The 23,768-nt window shown below is 33.4% G+C and overlaps 1 protein-coding gene across 3 annotated transcripts; it reads right to left on the bottom strand.

Moving 5' to 3' along the window:
- Window positions 1-432: 432 nt before the first annotated feature.
- LOC120207805 (B3 domain-containing protein Os03g0120900-like) lies at window positions 433-1,920 on the bottom strand. Of its 3 annotated transcripts, none has more exons than XM_039207231.1 (2): window positions 1,654-1,920; window positions 433-1,592 (listed from the first exon to the last, which is right to left on the bottom strand). In XM_039207231.1, the coding sequence occupies exon 2, from the start codon at window positions 1,577-1,579 to the stop codon at window positions 602-604; it is 978 nt and encodes a 325-aa protein (XP_039063162.1). In that variant the 5' UTR covers window positions 1,580-1,592; window positions 1,654-1,920; the 3' UTR covers window positions 433-601. The 3 variants fall into 3 exon arrangements, with proteins under 3 accessions (XP_039063162.1, XP_039063161.1, XP_039063160.1); XM_039207230.1 differs by having other exon boundaries at window positions 433-724; window positions 779-1,920; XM_039207229.1 differs by having other exon boundaries at window positions 433-1,920.
- Between the last annotated feature and the right edge of the window lie 21,848 nt (window positions 1,921-23,768).

The raw sequence follows: 23,768 nt of genomic DNA on the forward strand, positions 1-23,768 counted from the left end.
ATAATGTTGCGTTGCTGCCTTGTTTGAACCCCTTATGATTTCTAAACGATGGAAGAACAAATTTATAAACAGGTGAGAAAGAATAAATATATAAACAAGAAGGGAAAAAGGGTCCAAGAAAATTGATCAGATAGATCCTACCTTTTTGAAAAAGAGCTGTCAAATTTTGCTGCAAAAAGCCTAAGGAAGCAGCGACAAGAACAACGATTAACCTGTATACCAAGGTAAAAACAAAAGAGCGCCAAAACACTTGGATTATTACATCAGATTGCTCCAACTCAAAGAGAACAAAGATTCCTGGGAGTTAACTCAGAAACAAACCCTATAAAAGTTAAACATCAAATCTATCTGTGTGAACTGTCAAGAGCATGTAATAAGTTGTAAAACAGCAGCATTGAAATCTGAGAATATGTTGCTAGTTCCTTTTTTATTTCAGTATAGATAAGGATATGATCACATTTCAACATCTGGGTCTTCTCCCTCGTAAGAATCAAGAAGTGGTAAATTGAAAGAAGAAGAAGAAGAAGAAACAAGAAGACGAGGAGTGGCAGCTAGAGTAGGCTTGCAATTCTTTAAGCTTTGAGTATGTTGAATTACAAAATCAGTTTTCATGTGGTGAAATATCCAAATCGAATGACAAGGAAGCCTTCCCTTTGTTGGCATTACGAAGGAAGTCCGTGGGTGGCAGTGGGGTGCCATTGTAGAGCCTCAATTGGAGAGGATGCTGTGAAGAAGATGATGAAGATAGTTGAGGATGATGTTGTGACGCCATTGTAGCATGTGCTATGGTAGTTTTCGATAAGCATTCGTCCGATTCCGATATGGCACATTCCATGTTCACCCCGAAAAGCCTCAACCTCTTCGGCGCAGCGACGACCTTGCCTTGGACCACCGGCACCGAATCGAAAGCAAGCGGCTGCCGCCGCTGCATCATCCCCATTTGTGGGGGTCTCAAGTAAAACAATGATCCCATTGTACCCACTGGATTCACCACATTGCGAGGGTTCACCGGTGGTGGCCGCATTAGCAGTGGACGCCAGGGGATCGAGCTGTCGAAAGAGAAAGGGTAGACCATATCAGGCGCATAGGGTCTTCGCCTCCAATCAATAAAAAGACGATCTTTACTCAGCTCATAAGCTCCTCTATGGAACGAAACTATATCCCCAGCATCAAGCTTCTTATCCTTGACAAAACGGCTCCACCCTTTGGTCATCACGTAGCTTTGACTACTGTTCCAATACGAGTATCTGAATCTCCATGGCCGCCCATTTCTGTCCTCAAAGTTCAACAAAAGACCCTTCTCGTTCGCGCAAGGATCCAAGGGAAAATACTTCTCGGCGTGCTGTTTAGGGATGACAAGTCGATTGAGTTTTCCCACATCGCTCGGTGTGACCACTTTGTCAAACATGTGTTCCTTCTCGATGTCGGCAATTGCACCATTCCTAAGCTCGAGGGTTGTTGAATCTGAGCCTAGGAGTTTGGAATCAGCTTCGCTTGCAGTAGTAGTAGAAATGGGGGTTGCTTCGTTATTATCTTCTTCAGGCTGCTCGTACCCTTTGACTGACCGGTCGGAATTCATCCGGTGGCGGTGGCAGTGGCGGTGCTGAGAAGAAGGAGAAGAAGAGGAGGTAGAGTAGGAAAAAGGGAGCTTACCTTTATCCATATATTCTTCTTCATTAAACACTTCTCTTCCTGATGACCCAAAATCCATGGTTTTTTCAGCACCAATCGAAACTTTTCCTGGTAGATCTTGACGATAAAGATAAAGGAAGAAAAACCGACCAACCAAACCTAACAAGGAAGGAAGAAAAGTAAGGCCTAACTGAACTAGTTGAGATTAAAAAAATTACCAAAACAATCAGACAAAAACAAGAACACCACAAAACTATGCCATGCTTCTACTTTTCTTGGTTTCACTAGGGCTCAACAGTCATGTGGAGAAACAGGAAGATTTTTTTTTTCTCTTTTTTCTGGGAGGTTGAAGCTAATATCTCCTAGTACAATGACAGAAGTAAAGTGGATGGCTTTGGTATTTGACCCAACAATCAGACCTAAAATAAGAGCACGAACTAAACAATACTTACAAAAATTTGCTATTATTTTTTGAGGATTCTAGTTTAAACATCAATATACCTAGCCGGAGAAGGTTCGAGGAACTTAAATAAACCCTTGAGGTATATTTTTCCATTTTCTTATCCTGGGAAAAATTCTGACTTTGGTTTCACTTAGTTGATGTGTTAGGCAGTTTGGCCTCTATTTTTCTCTTCAAGTTTAGTTAATTTCAAGCGTAGGGACCTCACATATTATCTGGTTCGGCTCCTCCAGTCATGTTAGCTTGTCACTGTCCATCCTCGTTGCCCCTTGTATGCTTATTATTTTAATACTTCAATTTGTAGGATATATATAATATAAGTATGTAGGCCAGCTGTTTTGAGAACACCACCTTCATTCTAGTCTACTCGAATTCTAATTATCAGCATGTTTCATGATTTTATTTAAAATAAAACATTAAGGGTAGGTTGCACCACAAGTCACTCCGTTATTAGTATGTTCACAAATGAAGCGTCGCATTTCAAAAAGCTACAATCAAGTCACTCGATTAATCTATTATAACAAATATAATAGATGCTTAGGATTGAACCATGAGAGGGGCAAGTTGTTCAACTTTGAAATAAATAGGATATTTAAAATTGAATAAACTATAGAATTTAAAGGAGTTATGGTTTAATTTCACTAATTTTAAAATTGAATGATCTTAAACCGTAATTAAACCAAAAAAAGTAGAACTCAGAATTTCATTTTAAAACTAAAAATGGTCCTAAGCTATGATTAAACCAGTGAATTTGAGAGGGACAATGACTTAATTGTAATGATTTCAAAAATAATAGAATTAAACCATCAAAGTTGGGGGGCAATTGCCCCTCCCACCTCCCACGTAGCTTTGTCCCTGTTTACTAGCCACCGTAAATGGAAGAAGATGGTGATCGACATGGTGACATTGATGGCGATTTCTTGGCTGATTTTTTGGTTGTATTCTAGAAAGGGGAAGAGAGTTCAACTTAAAGAGATGTTATAATATACGTCGATAATAGCGAGTAACAATCATAGTAAATTTAAAAGTGAAAGAAAAATTAGACTCCGAAATTTTACGGAGAAAACCCTAAACAAGAAAAATTACATACATAAATTTTTTTACCAATATAAAAAAAGAAAATACAAGATATTTTACAATCTATCATGTGGATCAACTAAATCGACTTGACTTTTAATCCTAATCTTTAATATCTATTTATAAGCATAATTATTTAATTAAAAAAGAAAACTTGCATATAAGAAATCTACTCATACTAGGTTTACTATTTGTAGTCAACTTGTAAGAGTAGAAGTACAATCTTGCATGAATTCAAATGGAATCTAGATCACTAAATTCTAACAAAAATTTAATAACATCCACTTTAATACGAATTCTAAAAAATACAATAAGATGAAGATAAAAAAAATCAAATTTAATAAAAAAAATCCAAACTCGATAAAAAAATAATTTTTTACCTCAACAAACAAGCTATTCAGGTTAATGAATAAGTTCTTCGCCTCTTCTTCGAAATCCCTTAAAAGGCGTAAGGTTAGCTGTACAAAGTATCTAAGTCTTCACGTTAATAAAGTCATAAATGATTATTTTACTCACAAATATATTACTACGAGTAATGTCATACACAACACAATCTTGATGATCAATAATCATTTTTCTTTAATTATTAATAAAAAATTCAATTTATTTGAATCTACGTGGAGGTCTAATTTTTTTCTATACCTACCCCGAGCAGTAGAATACTATGAAGAAACAATTATATCATTGACCTTATTAATCATTAAGAACCGTTGGTATATCCCATGACACAGTGAAAAAAATTAAGCTGAGGAGATATTCTGGAGATCCAAAATTACAGAGTTATGCCAATTCTAACAACGATACGAAAGTGTCTCGACCTCTACGTAATCTACCCGATAGAACTTATGATCTAAGAAAATATATAGTTATTAGTTGTACTTCGATTGAGGTATATGTATTACCCTCATACCATTTCGATAAGTATATGATTGATTTACGAATTTATATGTGTTCTTCTCCATCTCCTTTTAAAATATTTTTTTTAATTTTTTAATAATACGAGGTGATTATAAGATAATATATATTTAATATTTTTAAATTTATTAACAACAAACATACATCGTACAATATAACTGCTTGAATATAAAACTTCTAAGAAGAATAGTTTTTTCTTTTACTATACGGTCATGCATTTAATATGCAAAATAATAAATGTAAATTTTTATACGAATATAAAAATATATATTCGTATTTGAATGAAAATGACACTCATCTTTTCCCATTTTCCACCATTATCAGATGTTTAAGTTTATAGCAATATTATATTAAAACTTTAGTCGTTTTCTTTCTCCTCTTTTCTCTTCTTTTTTCACAATTTTTGTCAATTTTACTGATAATTCAATTTTTTTCTTTTTTTAATTTTGTTTAATCGACGGCGGCACCGATTTTGATATTGGTTGCCGTCCGTCGGTTATCTTTTTTCTTTTTCTTTTTTTCTCTAGTTTTTTAATAAGAATAATTATGTCTTTGTGACATGTTTCTCTGCTTTTATGATATGTTTATCTCTGTCTTTGTGGCACGTTTATCTCTGTCTTTGTGGCACGTTTTTCTCTGTCTTTTGGTAGCTTACGATTTTTTGCCGTTGTTTTTGTTTATTTTTTTTTCTCAAGGTTTGATTTGACATCGCCATAACTGATCAAGATGACGTTTATTTGTTATTATGATAATCTTCCCTGCTTTGGACCCTCAGAATGATTTGGATACGCGTTTTGCATTCGTGGATAGTTTTTTAACGTTGTTTGACTCTTATTTGCGATTTGTCGATGGCGTTCAGTAGCTTTATCCCATTTTTTGGTTCGTTTGCCGATGCAACCAGATTTGTTTGTATCTTTATTTTGTTCGAGCTTTTTGGTCAGGTTTTTTAACCATTTCCTTATTTGGTCTTTATATGATCTAGGTGGCTAGTTTTTGTGTCAATGGTTATAGGAAAATATTCTAATTATAATTTTGTTTATAAGTTATATTTGTAAATCTTCATAGTAATTATGAATATTTTATATTTTGAATAAAACTAGCGGGTTTTTCTCAATATATATATATATATATATATATTTGTACAAGTATGGCGACAGTGGAAAAGGATTATAAAGCCCTATCCTAAAATTACCCAAACAATTGGGCCTTAATTAAAATTGCCCCGAGTTCGAGCACCAAGAATATCAGGGGTGTAATCGTTTAATGTCAGATGATTGAGAGTTATCTTTGAACAAATACTGTCTTGTACTTATCCTAGATTAATAAAAAAACATAAATATAGTATGATAAGTAAATTTGAGATGACATATTTATCTTTATTGCATTATTTACAGTTACACACCATACTTCTTCTCTTCTTCTTCTTCTTCTTCTTCTTCTTCTTCTTGTTCTTCTTCTTCTCCTTCTTCTTCTCCTTCTTCTTCTCCTTCTTCTTCTTCTTTCTTCTCCTTCTTCTTCTCTTCTTCTCCTTCTTCTTCTCCTTTCTTCTCCTTCTCTCTCTTCTCTTCTCTTCTTCTTCTTCTTCTTCTTCTCCTTCTTCTCCTTTTTCTCCCTTCTTCTCCTTCTTCCTCCTTCTCTTCTCTTCTTTCTCTCTTCTCCCTTCTTCTTCTCTTCTTCTCCTTCTTCTTCTCTCTTCTTCTCTTCTTTTCTCCTTCTCCTTCTTCTTCTTCTCTTCTTCTTCTTCTTTTCTTCTTCTTCTTCTCCTTCTTCTTCTTCTTCTCTTCTTCTTCTTCTTCTTCTTTTCTTCTTCTTTTCTTCTTCTTCTTTCTTCTTTCTTCTTCTTCTCTTCTTTTCTCTTTTCTTCTCTTCTTCTTCTTCTCTTCCTTCTCCTACTTCTCCTTCTTCTTCTCTTCTCCTTCCTTCTTCTTCTTCTTTTCTTTTCTTCTTCTTCTTCTTCTCTCTTCTTCCTTTCTTCTCCTTCTTTCCTTCTTCTTTCCTTCTTCTTCTTCTTCTTCTTCCTTCTCTTCTTCTCTTCTTCTTCTTCTTCTTCTTCTTCTTCTTCTTCTTCTTCTTCTTTCTTCTTCTCTTTTCTTTTCTTCTTCTTCTTCTTTCTTCTTCTTCTTCTTCTCTTCTCTTCTTCTCCTTCTCCTTCTTCTCCTTCTTCTTCTTCTTCTTCTGCAATTCATCATAATTATTGGCTATGATTTTCTATTCAAATTAGAAGAGATGAACCACCTACTGTCGTTATAACGTCGCTTTTCCATCGACGTATATAAATTTTTGTTTTTGAAAGTGGATGTAAGATGGGTCAGAATGAATTTTCTCTCTCTCTAAATAATAGAAATGAAATAGTTATGATAATTGATATACTTATTTCATCCCATTTTACTATATAAAATTTCCATTTTCACCTTTATACATGCATATATAACTATGAAAAGGATAAGAATATAAAATTATTTTGTACATCAGTAGTGATATATTTATTTTACTTTAATATATAGTTATAGATGTAGATTTAAGGTAAGGTTTTCATGGTAGGGATGCTCCCGTCACCTCACATGGCTAGAGTGACGTCGTAGAAAATTTCAACGAATCAGCATAGGATTAAAAGGAATCAGTTAATTCTTTAATTGTCATTATGAAAGATTATCATTGGCTAATTATTATATTTAGGATTTCTACTATTTTTTTAATACTAAAATGGTCCCAAATTGATTCCCTAATGGCATCGCATCCCAAAAATTTAAACCCCCGTGGGCCTTCGTTTTTTTCTCCCCACCCGATAACATTAACATCCTCATTTTCTTCGCATCTCATTGTGTAATATTGACACAAATATTTAGGGTATTAACGTTGAACAAGTGTTTCATATTCTAATTAAGCATCATTTCTCAAATTATATGCAACATAATATAAAAACAATCCTTTAAAGGATTTTGAGTTCGAGACGGTGGTGGAACTTGGTGATAGAGTTTGAGGGGTAATTTAAAATTTTTAAAAAATTAGAGGTTTGAATTAAGATTTTTAAAAACTTTGAAGGGTTTAGTTTATTTCCCCCAAAAATTAGGGTCTAATTAATTTTTTGAATTTTTTAGGGACTTAATGAGAACTTTTAAAAATTATGGGAGGGGTTTTAATTAAAAAATATATTTTTAAAATTTAATCTAAATTTCTTAAAGTTTTAGGAGGTCAAAATATATTTTTTTTAAATTTTAAGGGTCTAAATTATAATTTTCAAAATTATGGCCCCTCTAGTGTAGTTTATATGCCGTCACTGGTTCGATCATTGACATCTGTAGAGTATATGGTCCCAGACAATTCAAGAAGTTGATAACTCGATGTTGCCTGAACTCCATTACATAAATACAATGATCATTAATAAAATATCTTCTTTTATTAGTTTAGAGCAATTACAATGTAGTATATATTTTATAGACTTTTAGTTATTTGACAATGAATGCTTAAATATTCTTGTAGAAGACATATTCGAACCCAAACTTTTATGGATACCAACAATTCTTTAATCACTAAAGTCGCTTTAGCACGTCTTTCTTGAATGAAGTTAAATCTTACACACATATGGAACAAATTTAATTAAAATTTATAACTCATAAATAAATATTTTTTATCTCATAGTAAAATAATATTTTTTAGGGTTAGGGTTTAGGGCTAAGGTTTAAGATTTAAGTTTTATGATTTATGATTTATGGTTTATGATTTGGGTTTGAGGTTTAGTGTTTAGAGTAAGGGTTTAAGATTTAGAATTTTGGATTAGGGTAAAATAGATATTATTTTACTGTGAGTTAAAATATATTTATTTATGAATTATAAATTTTAATTAAATTTAAATTATTTATTTATTTAAATCTAATATATATATATTGATGCATATAAACCATTTAAGAAAATAGGTTTTGGTTGGAATAATACTCTATGGATTGATGAAACTCAGTAGAGCGCAAGGCTCTTAACCTTGTGGTCGTGGGATCGAGTCTCACGGTGGACAATTCATAATTCTGACTGTCGGAGGTCTCCCACGGAAGCTGCTCTCAACCTGACGTTGGGGGCAGCCTACTATTCTACCTCCCTTTATCCCATTACATATGGGAAAAGGTCAGCTAATTTTTTTTATTTACTAGAAAAGAGATTTTGACTTTAGGCCTTGATTTTTGTCCTATCCATCAAACTTGAGCCCAACAAAATACAATTAAACCCAATATCAAAAGAGACGATGGACCACTTGAAAGAGCAAATGTCTCATATGACATTAAAGATGAGAAGCATTGATAAAAAAAGGACAACACAAATGTAATCAGAGGCACACTCACGGTACAGTTATAAATGAGATGAGACAAATCGTAAATTATTTGAGATTGATTTAGTTAAAGTTTGATCAACTCTTGAATAAAATAAACTCGAATTTGACTTGAATTCTTAACGAGCCGAAACGAGTTACTTGATATTCGACTTGAAAATCTTGTGAGCAACTTGAAAGAATAATATATTAAACTTTTAGATTTTTTAAATTAAAGTATTAATATTTATTTTTGTTATTTTTTAAAAAATAATAAAAGATTTTTTGTACTTAAAGTTAATGTTTAAGCTCGAGTTTAAACTTAATTCAAATAGAGTTTGAGAATATTTTGAGTAGAGTTTCAATTTTTATTTTGAGTTTGAGCCGAGTTTGACAATTTTAAACTCGTAAATTTTCAAATCGAGTCAAATTTAATTTTACACTTTTCAAGTCGAATTCAATAATACTCAAACTCAACTCGTTTATTACCCTAATTGTAGGTAATACTGTATATGATAAGACAACAATACAAACAAGTTGATGTCTCAATCTTGATAAACTATCATGGGATACCTAGTATATGTACATTATCGTGTCAATATCGTTAACGATCACATTAATATTTTAATAATTTAAGTTGGTCTTTGATTGCCAAAGGAATTGATCATCCGAACTTTATACAGCTCACGCAGCCATGAATAGGACGTTCTCTCTTACCACTAATTTGTCAACATCGGAAAGTGTGGATTTGATAAGACTCACGTCGGCCGCACATTGTTTTGCATCCTTATTGCTTTCTGCCCAAGACCCTTCGCCTACAAATAGGGTTTAGCTATTTGTACGTGTCAATAACCATTTCTTTCCGAGTTAATTGTATTATGTCTTTTTTAAATATTTTAAATTTATCCCTAAATTATGATTATCATTTAAAATTATCCCTAAATTTTAAATATTTAGAATGTTCAAAAGTTTAGGGACTAATTTAAAATGAGGGTCATAGTTTAAGGACATATGATGCAATTAACTTTTTTTTTTGGAATGGGTAAAAGGGTACAACTTTGTAAAAATGACGGGGTTTTCTTTAATTTTTTTGAAATGTAGAGAGTCACCACCAATCATTTTAAGATGAGATTGAAACACCTGAAATCGAATAATTTTAATAAAACATTTTATTTTATCAAAAATACCAAATTTTCTGCAAAAAGAAAAAATATAGTTTGGAAGTCAGTTGTGTGTGGAGAATGATTAACACCTCCACAATGTCCAAAATTGATACCTAGTCGATTACCCTATATTTAAAATTAGAAATTTTGAGTTCGAGATTTTATTTAATTTAAAACCCACTATGTATGCAAATTTTGAAGATGATGTCGGTTTACCAAGACCAATAACGACCACCCTCGGGCATTTATGCGAAAGCTTCGTTATTGATCCCAATATACAAACATTCCCTCAATAATTAAGAAAACATGATGACGATTTCGAAAAGGATGTCGATTTACTTCAGGAACTACCAGTGGTCACCCCCGGACATTTATGCGAAAGATACATTGTTAACTCCTTAATAAATGAGCATTGCCTTAGTTTTGAAATCAAAATGCAATCAAACTTGCAATTTATTGAATCTAATTATACTAAGTAGTTAATTAAGGCTTCCATCTAACCTAAAGTGTCTAATTATATAATTATAAAGGACTAAACATAGAAATGAAGAATCCAATATTAATGCTAATTTATTTTAATAAATTATTGAATCGAATAGTTGAAATGGACCCTCAGGCATTAAGGTGAAGGAAAATTGAATATTTCCTAAATTAAAGGACTAAAGTGAAAATAAGCCTAAAGTGGAGGCTCTAATATTAACTCTAATTAATTTTAACCAATTATTAATTTGAATAATCGAATAGAACCCTCAACCATTAAATATGAGTACCAAATCGAATTACTTACCTAATTAAACATTCAAGGACTAAAGTGTAAATAATCCAAATTTAGGGACTAAACCTAAAGTCTAATTATTCCACTAAGAACTAAATTAAAAGTAATCTAAACCTGAGAGTTCAATCTATACTAAAGGCTTTAAAACAAAATTGAAAACAATCTAAAATAATTATCTAAAATTTAAATACCTCAAATGAAGGACCAAAATGTAAAAAAAACAGAATGAAGAATGAAAAATTCGAAATAAATAAAATAATAATAAAAAGACTAAATTGTAACAAAACAAAAATATTAGAGAAAATTCAAAACATTTAAAAAAGCATCAGTGACCAAATTAAAAATTAATTAAATTAACATACTATATTTAAAAGAGAAAAAATGACTAAATCATAATAAATGCAAATCTATAGGCTAAAATTGAAGCAAATAAAAAGAAAGGTCTAGTGACCAAATTGTGAAAACGCTTGCAACTTAGGAGGACTATAATGCAAATAAACCAAAAAAATAACCTTAGGCACAAAAAAGAAAAATAACACAATTAGTGCTCCAAAATTTAAAGAAAAAAGAAAGAACACAAATATCAGTGACTAATATGTAAATTTATGCTAAAATTTAGAGGACCTAACAACTATTAACCTTAAACGTTTAATATAAAACACATTAATTTTTTTCTTCTTCATTTTGTAACCTAAAACCTAAAAAAAATCATCCCATTCTCCAACTCTCCCCCACGGTTGTGAATCCCAACTCTCGTTGGAGAAGACTAAATGAAGACTTGAAAAAAAACTAACAACCTCTTTTCTCTTCTTTTCCTTCGACCGAAACCCTCTAGGATCCTCTGACTACCGTATCTCAACTCCGAATATGCTCTGACCACCACCAACGGTGGTCGAACAAACCAAAAGCTACCCTAAGTAAATATCACCTCCTCTTTCATTCTAGACCTCGAACAAAAAAAATAAGAAGACCTAAACCCCTAAAACAACTAAAGCCTCATGGTTTTCCAATACTTAGACTCGACGACCCAAACTCCAGTGAAGACTCGAATCACCCAAGTAACAGATCAAACATATTTCCCTTTTTTATTTCAGTTCAAATACAAAATGAAAATATGATTATGGAAATGGGATGAAAACAACTTAAAAATTTTCTCCTATTACTTCGAAAATAGGGATATCCCTTTCCGTTACAATGTTTTTCCATATAAAGAGAAAGAATGAGAGAACCCTCGTTTTCTCTTGCTTTCAAATAGAGTGAGTACTTACAATTAATTTGTGTGGGTTTTTATAGAACTAGATTTACAATCTTAGAAAATAAAATTCTGATTTTTACAACTTTTTCCTCTTTTGTTTGTTTATTTGCATGTGTTTTTTGATGTGGAGAATATGTAACACCCCAAATTTAGATCTAGTAGTTTTGGGTTTACCCGAGAGGTATGCGAACCTCGTGAAGTTTATAAATTAAGTTATTGGACTTAATTGGGTTGATTTTGGGGCCCAATTAGCCATAAAAAGAGGATTTTTAAATAAAGGACAAAATGCAAAGAACTAAAAGTGCAATTATACCATTGAAGGAAAACAAGCTGATTTTTTAGGGTTTTATTTCATTTTGGACATGGGGTTCACCCATTTTATATTCTCTTCATTTTTTTTCTTTTTTTTTTCTCCATATTCTTCCTCAATTGCAAGAGCTTAGCTCAAGGTGAGTGATTGAAGTTTCTTTCTTACATTCCTAAGCTTCAAGTCCGTTCTTAATCTTCATCATTTTCATATCGAGTTAAGAAATCTTTGTATTTATGCTTGGTTAGAAAAAAAGGGTGAAAAATCAACCAAGTCAAAAAAGAAAGTGCTTGATAGCTAAAGGAGCTTCATTTCGGGATGCTAGTATCAAGGTAGTGTATTTCTAATTATTTGGAGAATTATGTTTTCATAAATCATAAGAAATTGGTAAGATTTGTAGAGTTTAGCATTTAGGGTTTTACTTTTGATTTATGCCTTAAATCACGAATTTGATGTTTAATATGTGTTTTATGACACCTTAAGACCCTAAATAACTACCCATAACATTGGTACATGATTTAGAATCAAACTATGACCTTTAAGATGAATTTTGAGTGTTTCTCGAACCTAAAATATCCATTTTTGGGTTCGAGTATCGATACTAGGATGAACAATATCGATACTGGTTAAATTAGGGCAACAATTAGGGACTTTGACTTGGAGTATCAATACTGCCAAGGGGAGTACTGATACTGCCCTTGTAATATCGATACTCAGGGTGACAATATCAATAGCGATGCCCCAATTTTCAACAAAATACATTTTTGGTACCGATACTATAAGGGTATTAACACTTGACCCTATGATATCGATATTATAAGTAGAGTATCGATACTACTCACTTTGGATGGTTAAATTTGACCCGTTTAAGGTCTGCAAGAGCTAAAGATGATTCGTAAAAGTAAGACATAGTCAGTGAGGAACATAAATGTCCAAGCATGCAAAGAAACACTCGTAAGAGCAAGTTACATCATGTGTAACCATATTAAGTGTAATATGCCGAAGTATCTTCAATTTAGAATGTATTCAGATAGTTGGGATTGAGGATCATCACAAGAGATGCCCGATAAGCGGTATGATGATTATGTTCGATTTAAGGATAGCGAAAAACATAATCTTCTAAGATGCTAATGAACCCAGGATGAGTAAGCTGTTATTTTCAGTTCAAGAGGTTCTGAGAGGAAGTACGATAAGACCGAATAGAGTACCTCTACTTAGAAATGAACCTGAGCCATATATTGTGCTAGCTAGTTCCTTAGATAATAAGTAAGCCTTTGTATGACATTCTAGGTGAGAGAACGAGCGAAATAGCAACTAGTGAGAGGATAACATCACTTTAGTAAGTCCGATTAAGCTAGTGATGTAAGTTTCGATGCTTGTAATTTTTTTTCTTACCTCAAGGCTTTAGAGTATTTAAGATAGACTAGTGTGTTGTCCTGAGATGCACGTAAATTCCTCTGACCATACCACTAGATCCACCTCATGTTTGTTTTAGATATGCATGGGTAGTTATGTCAGTTCAGTACAGTAGGTAAGCTTTCGATGCACGTAAATTTTGGTCCTTACCTCTAGGATTTTCTATAGTTAAGGTAGGCTGGGGTGTTGTTCTAAGATGCACATAAATTCCTCTGACCACTCTACTAGACCTACCTTATGACTGTTTGTTAAGTCATGTATGTATGGTTCCATCAGTTTAGTATGTCTGATATGTAAAAGCTTGGCTTGAAGGCTATGTGAGATCGAGCCAATGCTTCCGTTTGTGCGTGAATTGTACTGATTCTATGTGACACTAGGGTTCCCTCAGTAACTAGTGTATGGTCTGAGAGCTATGTGAGACCAAATACTAGTCAGGTTTGTATTCAGTTAATGCCCAGTATGTCAGGGTGCATTTAGGTAATGCACAGTGTGTTCAAGTTGTATTTAGGTAATACGTATCTATACAAGCGTTTGGGTTAGATACCCTTCAGTGGTGTACTAATGGCGAGGCCCTTAGAAGGGGACTAAGGGAAACATTCTACTTTAGTGATAGAGCAGAAAAGCCTAAAGTATGTAGAACTTGATCTAGGTCATGATTCCACCTACTGCTTAGTACCATGTCTTAAGAATGTTTTTTGTTTATGAAATTCTTAAGCTGCTCTAGACTAGCAATTATACTATTGGGCTTTGTAAGCACAAGCTTCAGATGTTTTTCGTTGGCAGGTCAGCATCTTAGGCAATTCGTTGTAGGACTTCCAACATCTTCGATAGAGTATTGTACTATAGCTTTAGTGGGTAGTTATTTCAGTTCAATACAATCAGGTAAGCTTCTGATGCACATAAATTCGGGTGATTACCTCTAGGCTTTTCCGTAGTCAAGGTAGGCTGGGGTGTTGTTTCGAGATGCACTTAAATTCCTCTGATTCACTCCACCAGACCTACCTCATATAAGTTTGTTAATCCATGCATATATGGTTTCCATTAGTTCAATATGTCTGATATGTTAAAGCTTGGCTTGAAGGCTATGTGAGACCGAGCAAATGCTTTCATTTGTGCGAGAATTGTACTGATGATATGTTATATTGGGTTCCCTTTTCGTGATTGATAACTCTATAAAAGATTTATATTTTGTAGCCTTAATTACCTAGGTTTAGTTTGAACTTAAGCATATTTTGAAGCAATTTAGGATTAAATTTACTTTAATTTTGCACATTCTATATTATAGGAGCGTCGTGGGTTATTAAAGGTTAAAATTGATTTTTATTGCTACAAATAGTTGCATTGATACTGTAGCACTGCAAGCAATTTAGACTGTTGGAAGAACCTTTTGGATTGGGACAACTGGCTCGAGTAGCTTCCATGTGGATGGATAATACCTAAAACGTAGACCTTTCTGATTAGGCAATGGAATTCTCATTCAAGCTATAAAATGATAATACTTTGGTGCAAAAAGTGTGACGTTGGGAAATATCCAAGTACCGTTTTCCATTTATTGCTTCTCAATACATGGACGTCTAAATCATCTGCCATAGATTGATGCATCACAAAAGAAGCTTACTGAGGAGCTTTAGTGGTCAACAAATCACGTTCAATGCCTTCTATTGAGAGAGGGAATGATTTGAATGATTAAACTTTTGTTGGATGTTTATTATGAACTTCGTATTTTGTGTTTACTTGGGTATTTAGTTTATGAGCTTTGAACTTCATGATTGTGAGTAGAAATATTTTGCAATTAATTATATTGCATTTTTTTGAATCTGGAAATATTTTTATTCGAATTGCTATATACATTTGTGAGCTTTGGTGCTGCTGAGTAGTATATGTACTGAAAAGTGTACATCCATTAGATTAGCATTGTTAATATTTTGAATCTTTAATTAACGAAAGCTATTAAACTAGTTCAAATGATTTTAATCAATGTTGATCACATCGACTAAGTATATCATGTTTGTATAAAATTTGGAAGTCGTAATATAATATCCTTTGATTTGATAGCTGACCAATTGCTGTATGTAATGTTGTAGCATGAATTGGTACTTCTTATGATTGATTTCATTACTTTCTATCTAGCATCTCATTTCCTTGATACATTATGCTACTAAAACCTCTAATGACAACAATATTCTCTCTGTGGGTTCGACATCTGAAAGTCTTATACTTTCCACTTTATTACTTGATTTGCGATTGTGCACTTGAGTTGTATGCTATAGCATTTTCATATCATCAAGTTTTTTGCGCTGTTGTCGGGGAGCATCGATTTGATTTATTGTTATTTTAATATTTCTTATGTTTTTGTTTCCTTTTGTAGATTTATTAGTCTTTGTTTTTACTATTGTATATCCCGAAGCGATGATGACTTAGAGTCGTTTGATCTAGAGATTGAAAGAACCTTTCACATATGTCACCGTGAAGCTGCTATGGCTGGACGAGGGAATAATATTTTACCCCTACTACATAATGGAGAGAATGGTGAGTTTTCAGATTACATTAGAGCTGAGTAACTACATCAGAATATAGATGATTGAAATCACCCTATTCGCGAGCATGTAGTGTCGTCATTGGATTATTTCATCCGGGCATTGTGAGACCAATTATTAATGATGCGAACTTCAAATTAAAGCCAATTATATTCCAAATTTTACAATCTATGGGACAATATGAAGGTTCTATTGCTGAAGATCCTAGAGCCAATTCGCTAGTTTTCATGGAGGTTTTTTATTCTTTTATTCAACAAGGTGTTCCGAAGGAGGCCTTGAAGCTGAAGTTATTTCCCTATTCATTGCGTGATAAAACACATAGTTTGTTGAGTTCACTATCGCCATGTGCACGTAAATTCCTTTGACCACTCCACCAAACCTACCTCGTGTCATTTTGTTAAGTCATGCATGTATTGCTCTATTAGTTTAGTATGTCCGATATGTTAAAGCTTGGTTTGAAGGCTATGTGAGACCGAGCCAATACTTCAATTTGTACGGGAATTGTACCGATGCTATGTGACACTGGGTTCCTATTCCGTGATTGATAACTCTGTAAAAGATTTATATTTGGTAGCCTTAATTACCTATGTTTAATTTGAACTTAAGCTTATTTAGAAGCATTTTAGGATTAAATTTACTTAATATTACCCATTATACATGATAAGAGCGTCGTGGGTGTTAAGGGTCAAAATTGATTTTTGTTATTGCAAACTGTTGTACTGATGTTGTAACACTACAGAAAATGCTAATCGAATGTTGTAGCAGTCGTTTAAGCTTCAAATAATTTAAACCTTCTGGATTGGGACAACTGGATCAGGTATCTTTCATGTGGATGGATAATACCTGAAACGTGGACCTTTCCTTTTGGGCGATGGATTCTCATTCAAGCTATAAAAGGGGAGTACTTTGGTGCAAAAAGTGTGACGATTGAGAAAGATCCAAATGACCATTTCCACGCTATTTCTTCTCAAGCCATGGACACTTAAATCCTCTACTAGGGATTGTTGCAACACAAAGAAATCTTAATGAGGAGCTTTAGCGGTCAACAGATCACGTTCAATGCCTTCAATCGAGAAAGAGAGTGATTTGAATGTAAACTTTTGTTGGATGTTTATTATGACTTTATATTTTGTGTTTACTTGGGTATTTAGTTTATGAGCTTTGAACTTCATGATTGTGAGTATAAATATTTGCAATTAAATATATAGTGTTTTTTTTACTATGGAAATATTTTCATTTGAATTGTTATATACATTTGTGAGCTTTGGTTTTGCTGCGTAGCATAGGTACACTGAAAAGTGTGCAACCATTAGATTAATATTGTTAATAGTTTGAATCTTTAATTAATGAATGTTATTAAAGTAGTTCAAATGATTTTAATCAATGTTGATTACATCGACTAATTATATAATGTTTGCATAAAATTTGGAAGCCATAATATCATACCCTTTGAGTTGATAGTTGACCAATTACTTTCTGGAATGTTGTATTATGAGATGGTACTTCTCGTGATTGATTTCATTATTTCCTATCTAGCATCTCATTTTCTTGATACATTTTCCTACTAAAATCTCTAATGACAACAATATGTTCTCTGTGGGTTCAACATCCGAAGCTCTCGTAGTTTCAACTTTATTACTTGATTTGCGATGCGTGCACTTACGTTGTATGCTATAGCATTTTTTTAGCATCAAGTTTTTGGCGTTCTTGTTGATAAGCATATTTGATTTAGAGATCTTTTAATATTACTTACATGTTTGCTTTATTTTGTAGATTTATTAGTCTCTACTTTTACTAGTGTATGTATCGAAGCGACGACAACTTAGAGTTGTTTGATCCAGAGATTGAGAAAAACATTTCGCAGAATTTTTCATGAAACTACTATGGATGGATGAGGGAATGGTCTTTTACCCCGCTACAGAATGGAAAGAATGATGAGTTGCCATATGAAATTAGAGCTGAGCGACCACATCAGAATGTAGATGATTGAAATTGCCTTATTCATGAGCATGTGGTACCGACATTGGATAATTTGCATCTGGGCATTTTGAGACAAATTATTAATGCTTTGAACTTCGAATTAAAACCAATTATGTTCCAAATGTTACAATCTATGGGACAATATGAAGGTTCTACTGATGAAGATCCTAGATCCCATTTGTGAGTTTTCATTGAGTTTTACGATTCTTTTATTCAACAAGGTGTTCTGCAAGAGGCCTTGAAGCTGAAGCTATTTCCCTATTCATTGCGTGATAAATCACAGGGTTGATTGAGTTCACTGCAGCCAGGATTTGTAGCATCCTGAAATCAATTAGCGCAAAAGTTCTTGTTGCGATTCAACCCACCAAATATGAATGCTAAGCTTTGAATTGACTTAACCTCATTCAAGCAGATGAATGATAAAAGCTTGTATGAAGCATATAAAAGATTAAAATATTTATTACGGAAGTTTCCTGTGCATGGGTTCCCACATTGGACTCAAATAGAGATGCTTTATAGTGGATTAAATAATCACACTCGAATGATGTTTGATGCCTCAGTAAGCGAAGCTTTGCTGGATAATACATACAATGAAGCATATGATATTATTGAGAGAATTTCAACAAATGATTGCTAATACCCTAATACGCTTAATACATTTGTTCGACGTGGTGCTATAACAATAGACTCGGAAGCTTTTAACTCTATGGCATCTCATATTTTAGCATTGACTAAAATGGTGAAAAATTTGCATAAGCCAGGAAGAATGTATGAAGTTAAAGTCGCATCTCTTATTACTTATGTATATTGCAGTGATGATCAATATTTTGATGAATGCCCCCAGAATCTATAGTCTATCTACTATGTACGAAATTATCCAAGGAATGATAATGCTTTTTGAAATACTTACTATCTGAATTTCAAAAATCATCCCAATTCTTCTTGGAGAAGTCAGAATGTTGCCAATCCACAAAATCAACAATATCAGTCACAACATTACACTCAGTAGAGTCAAATACCATAGACGCATGCACATCCATATGTTGCTCAACACAGTAAAGAAAGAACTACCAAGGCGATTTTTAAACCAAACTTCAACCTTGGCACCTTTTGAAGCCATTATGAAAGGATATATGGCGAGTCAATCTGCCTCATTAAGGGCTATTGAGAATCAGATGAGACAAATGGTTAATTCTTTAAATTTTTTATTTCTAGGTTTGTTGTATAGAGACACTGAGAATCCTAAGCAAAATGGTAAGGAACATTGCAAGGCCATTACCACAAGAAGTAGAATTCATATTGGCGACCTAGTTGAAGAATCATAGAGGAAGAATGTGGAAGCTCATCAGTATTGTAAAGGGAAGATCAAAGAAACTGAGCTTGAACTGCATGTGAGTCAATTCACATCACCAGATGTAGGGCAGAGCAATAACACAAAATCATTGCTGAAAGCAATCCCTGATGCATCTAATACATATTCGACTCCATTACCTTAGCAACATAAAACAAAATTGCCTTCTCATTTTCCATAATGCTTTAAGAAGACAAAAGAATATCATCAATACAAAGTTTTCATTAATATACTTTGCCAGTTTACAGTGAATATTCCATTGATTTATGCTTTAGCGAAAAATATGAATTATATCAAATTCATGAGGGAAGTTCTTTCGAAGAAACAAAGGCTTGGCAAGTTTGAGACAGTTACTAATACTGAAGGTTGTAGCGCCAAGGCTACATGTCAATTGCTACCAAAGCTTAAAGATACAAGGAGTTTCACTATTCCTTGTAACATTGATGACACATTTGTAGGTAAATCTTTATGTGATTTGGGTGCTAGAATAAATACAATCCCATTGTCAATCTTTAGGAAATTTGGGAGCGACGAAGCAAAGTCCACTACGATTACTTTGTAACTTGTTGATCTCTCCACTGTACATTCTAATGGCATTGCGGAAAACATGCTTGTGTGAGTGGAAAAGTTTATCTTTCCTATGAATTTCATTATTTTGGATTGTGAAATGACAAAGATGCCCCAATTATTATCGGTCGCCCGTTCCTTGCTACAGGTCGAGCTTTGATTGATGTTGAAAATGAATTGACTATGTGTCTGAATGATGAACATATTACTTTTAATGTCTTGAATAATGTTTCTTACATCAATGACAATGCTGAATATTTTTCACTTGACATGACTGATATTTCTGTACATGAGCATTTGGAGGAATTCTATAGCGCAGGTACAAATTTATGTGATTTTGAAGCTTTTGAAGAATTTATGATGGATGAAAAAGCCAAATGTTGTAGCAAGTATCTCTAGAGCATATAACCTTTACAAATATACGATCATTTCATTCATGCACAGAAGCCATCTATTGAAGAACCACCGAAGCTTGAATTGGAACCACTATCGAAGCATTTTAAATATGCTTATCTTTGAGAAAATGAGACGTTGCCACTTATTGTGGCAGCACAACTTACATCATCACAAGAAACTCAATTGATTAATGTGTTGAAGCAATATAAGAAGGCTATTTTATGGAGCATTACTGATATAAAAGGCTTTAGTCCATTTTGTATGAACAAAAATATTTTGGAGAAGCCTAATAGTAGCTCAATTGAACATAAGTGAATATTAAATCAAATCATGAAAGAAATGGTTCAAAAGAAGATTATCAAATAGTTAGATATTGGGATTATATACCCAATTTCGGATAGTATTTGGCTTAGTCATGTGCAATGCGTTCCAAAGAAGGTTAACATTACTGTGGTGACAAATGATAAGAATGAATTAGTGCCAACAAGAACCACTACTGGTTGAAGGATATGTATGGACTATAGGAAGCTACATAATGCAACAAGGAAAGACCACTTTCTATTTCCCTTCATAAATCAAATGTTAGATCTAGTTTGATTTTCGCAAAAATGCCATTTGGGTTGTGTAATGCTCCAACGACAATCCAACGCTGTATGGGCCATTTGTCTTATATGATTGAGGACTATCTTGAAGTTTTTATGGATGATTTTCAGTCTTTGGGTAGGATTTTGAGGCTTTAATTTTAGGAAGATGTGAGGAGACAAACTTAGTTTTGAATTGGGAAAAATACCATTTTATGGTCATAAAAGGTATAATGCTAGGGAACCAGATTTCAAGTCGTGTTATTGAAGTGAATAAAGAAAAAGTAGAGGTTATTTAAAAATTGATGTCATCTACTAATGTTAAGGCAGTTAAAAGCTTCCTTGGTTATGTTTTTTTTGTAGAAGGTTTATTAAAGATTTCTCTCAATTGTTAAGCTATTGTGCTAATTTCTGGATCATAACACAAAGTTTGTTGTTGATGATGAAGTGCTTCAATCTTTTGAGACAATTAAATTGAATCTTGTAAATACCCCTATTATTATAGCACCAGATTGGAGTTTACCCTTTGAATTAATGTGTGATGCTAATGATTTTACTGTAGGAGCAGTGGGGCAATGAAAGGATAAAATGTTTCGTGCAATACATTATGCAAGTAGAACATTGAATGAAGCTCAGATCAACTACACCACAACCGAAAAGGAGTTGCTTGTTGTGGTGTTCGCTTTGATAAATTTTGTTCCTACTTGGTGGGTACAAAAGTGATTGTCTATTTCGATCACTCAGCGCTGAAGCATTTATTTGCTAAGAATGATACAAAACCTTGTTTGATTTGATGAGTATTTTTACTCCAAGAATTTGACAATAAGATTCGGGATAAGAAGGGATCTGAAAATCAAGTGGTTGATCACTTGTCTAGGTTAGAATCAGGCAGCGAAGATGGCAATATTGGAATAATTCCAAACAAATTCCCTGATGAGTGTATGTTAGCTAATGCAACATTACCATGGTATGTTGATTTTGCCAACTATCTAGTTAGTGGGATAATGCCAACTATCTAGTTAGTGGGATAATGCAACCATAACTAAATTACCAAGGGTCAAACGTAATTTATGCGGGATGTAAAGCAATATCATTGGGAAGAGCTGTATTTATTTAAAAAATGCAATGATCAACTTATATGACAATGTATCCCTCAATACGAGCAACAAAACATTTTGTATCTTTGTCATAGTGTCCCATATGGTGGACATTTTGGTAGTATGCACACAACAACGAAAGTACTTCAATGTGGATATTATTGGCCATCACTTTTTAGAGATGTTAATGACTTTGTAAAGTGTTGTGATTGCTATCATCAAACTAGGAATATTTCTCGACAAAATAAATTGCCAATACAACCTATCTTAGAGATCAAGCTATTTAAAGTGTGAGGATTAGACTTTATGGGTCCATATCTGTCTTCATGGGGCAACCTCTTCATTTTAGTTGTTTTTGAAAACATATACAAAAGGTTGGAAGTTATAACCTTGCGAAACAGTAATGCTACAGCAGTGTTGTGATTCTTGCATAAAAACATTTTTACTCGCTTTTGAACACCTCGTGTATTTATCAGTGATGAAGGATCTCAATTTATTGGTCATCAAGTTGCTATAGCATTGAATAAATATGGAGTAAAGCATAAGATTGCTACAACATATCATCCATAGTCTAATGGCCAAGCCGAGGTGTCTAACCGTGAAATCAAGCAAATCCTTGAGAAAGTTGTGAACCCTTCTCGAAAGGATTAGTCCCAACGCCTTAAAGAAGCACTATAGGCTTATATAACTACTTATAAGACTCCACTGGTAATGTACCCTTATCATCTTGTTTATGGTAAAGCACGCCACTTATCGGCGGAGTTGGAGCATAAAGCTATGTGGGCGCTAAAATGTTTGGATTTTGATTTAGATGTTGTGGGCAAAAAACGGATGATGGAGCTCAATGAGTTGGATGAACTCTAAAATAATGCCTATGAGAGTTCACATATTTATAAATACAAGATAAAGAAATGACATGATCAAAATATTTTTGCCAAGGGAATTCATTGTTGGACAACAAGTTCTGTTATATAATTCGAGACTAAAAATATTCCTTGGAAATTGTATTCTCGTAGGCCAGGTCCTTTCGAAGTTCTTGAAGTTCTCCTTTATGGCATAGTATTATTGAACAACTTGATGGATGGAAGCACATTTAATGGCAATAGGTAATGTTTAATGCATTATTGCTAACAACAAAGCCGTTGCATCGCTTCGATCACAATAAGTAATCCTCATTCTTTTTAATATTTTCTTATCTTGAATAAGTCAATTATTTTGACATTTATTCGTAAGTACTTATATTTTTTATTTTTTATAGGTGTTTTTGTTTGATCATTCTTGGTCTATTCTTTCATGTTGCACAACTATTCACTTTGCAGCATACATTCCTCGTTATATATAAGCCACTATATTATAAGGTTGGTAAAAATTAGTGTGGGTTGTCTCCCATTTACCCTTTTCCATTTTTAACTGTCCACTTAACACAATCATAACCACTCATTCCAATCCATCCTTATCCCTCCACATTAAAATTTTAAATTTTAAAATTCTTTTATCCCTTCTTCACGCAACCCAATTACCCTCATTTACTCTATTTTCATATTCTTTATGACCCTAAAACCCTTGGTAACCTCTCTTACATTTTTTTCCTTGATCTAAAAACTGCCATGGCACCTAGAAAGAAATCAAGTTCAAATTAATCAGCCCGTACACCCGTTCCACCTCCTGCTGTAGCTATATCACTAGCAATGTCACCGTCAGAGGAAGTCACATGATTCATGGATGACGAGTATAGATGGCGTTATGAAGAGAAATTTGAGGCCTATATTTCTGTTATGAGCATATCTTTGTTTTATCTACAGACAATGAGCCCTAAATCTTTGATTATATCTCTCAGTTAATCACTTAACGATGTTGGGGAAAATTCTATGAAAACCATGACGACATAAACCAACACATCGTTTTGGATTTTTACAGCAATCTCATCGACCAGATTAAGCATCTAGTCTTTGTTCGAGAGAA

This window comes from Hibiscus syriacus, unplaced genomic scaffold (assembly GCF_006381635.1).
Source record: "Hibiscus syriacus cultivar Baekdansim isolate YM2019G1 unplaced genomic scaffold, ASM638163v2 tig00015426_pilon, whole genome shotgun sequence".
NCBI lineage: Eukaryota > Viridiplantae > Streptophyta > Magnoliopsida > Malvales > Malvaceae > Hibiscus > Hibiscus syriacus.

Coding starts and splice junctions, on each gene's coding strand:
- LOC120207805 (XM_039207229.1), bottom strand. CDS start 1,711: ATGGATTTTGGGTCATCAGGAAGAGAAGTGTTTAATGAAGAAGAATAT.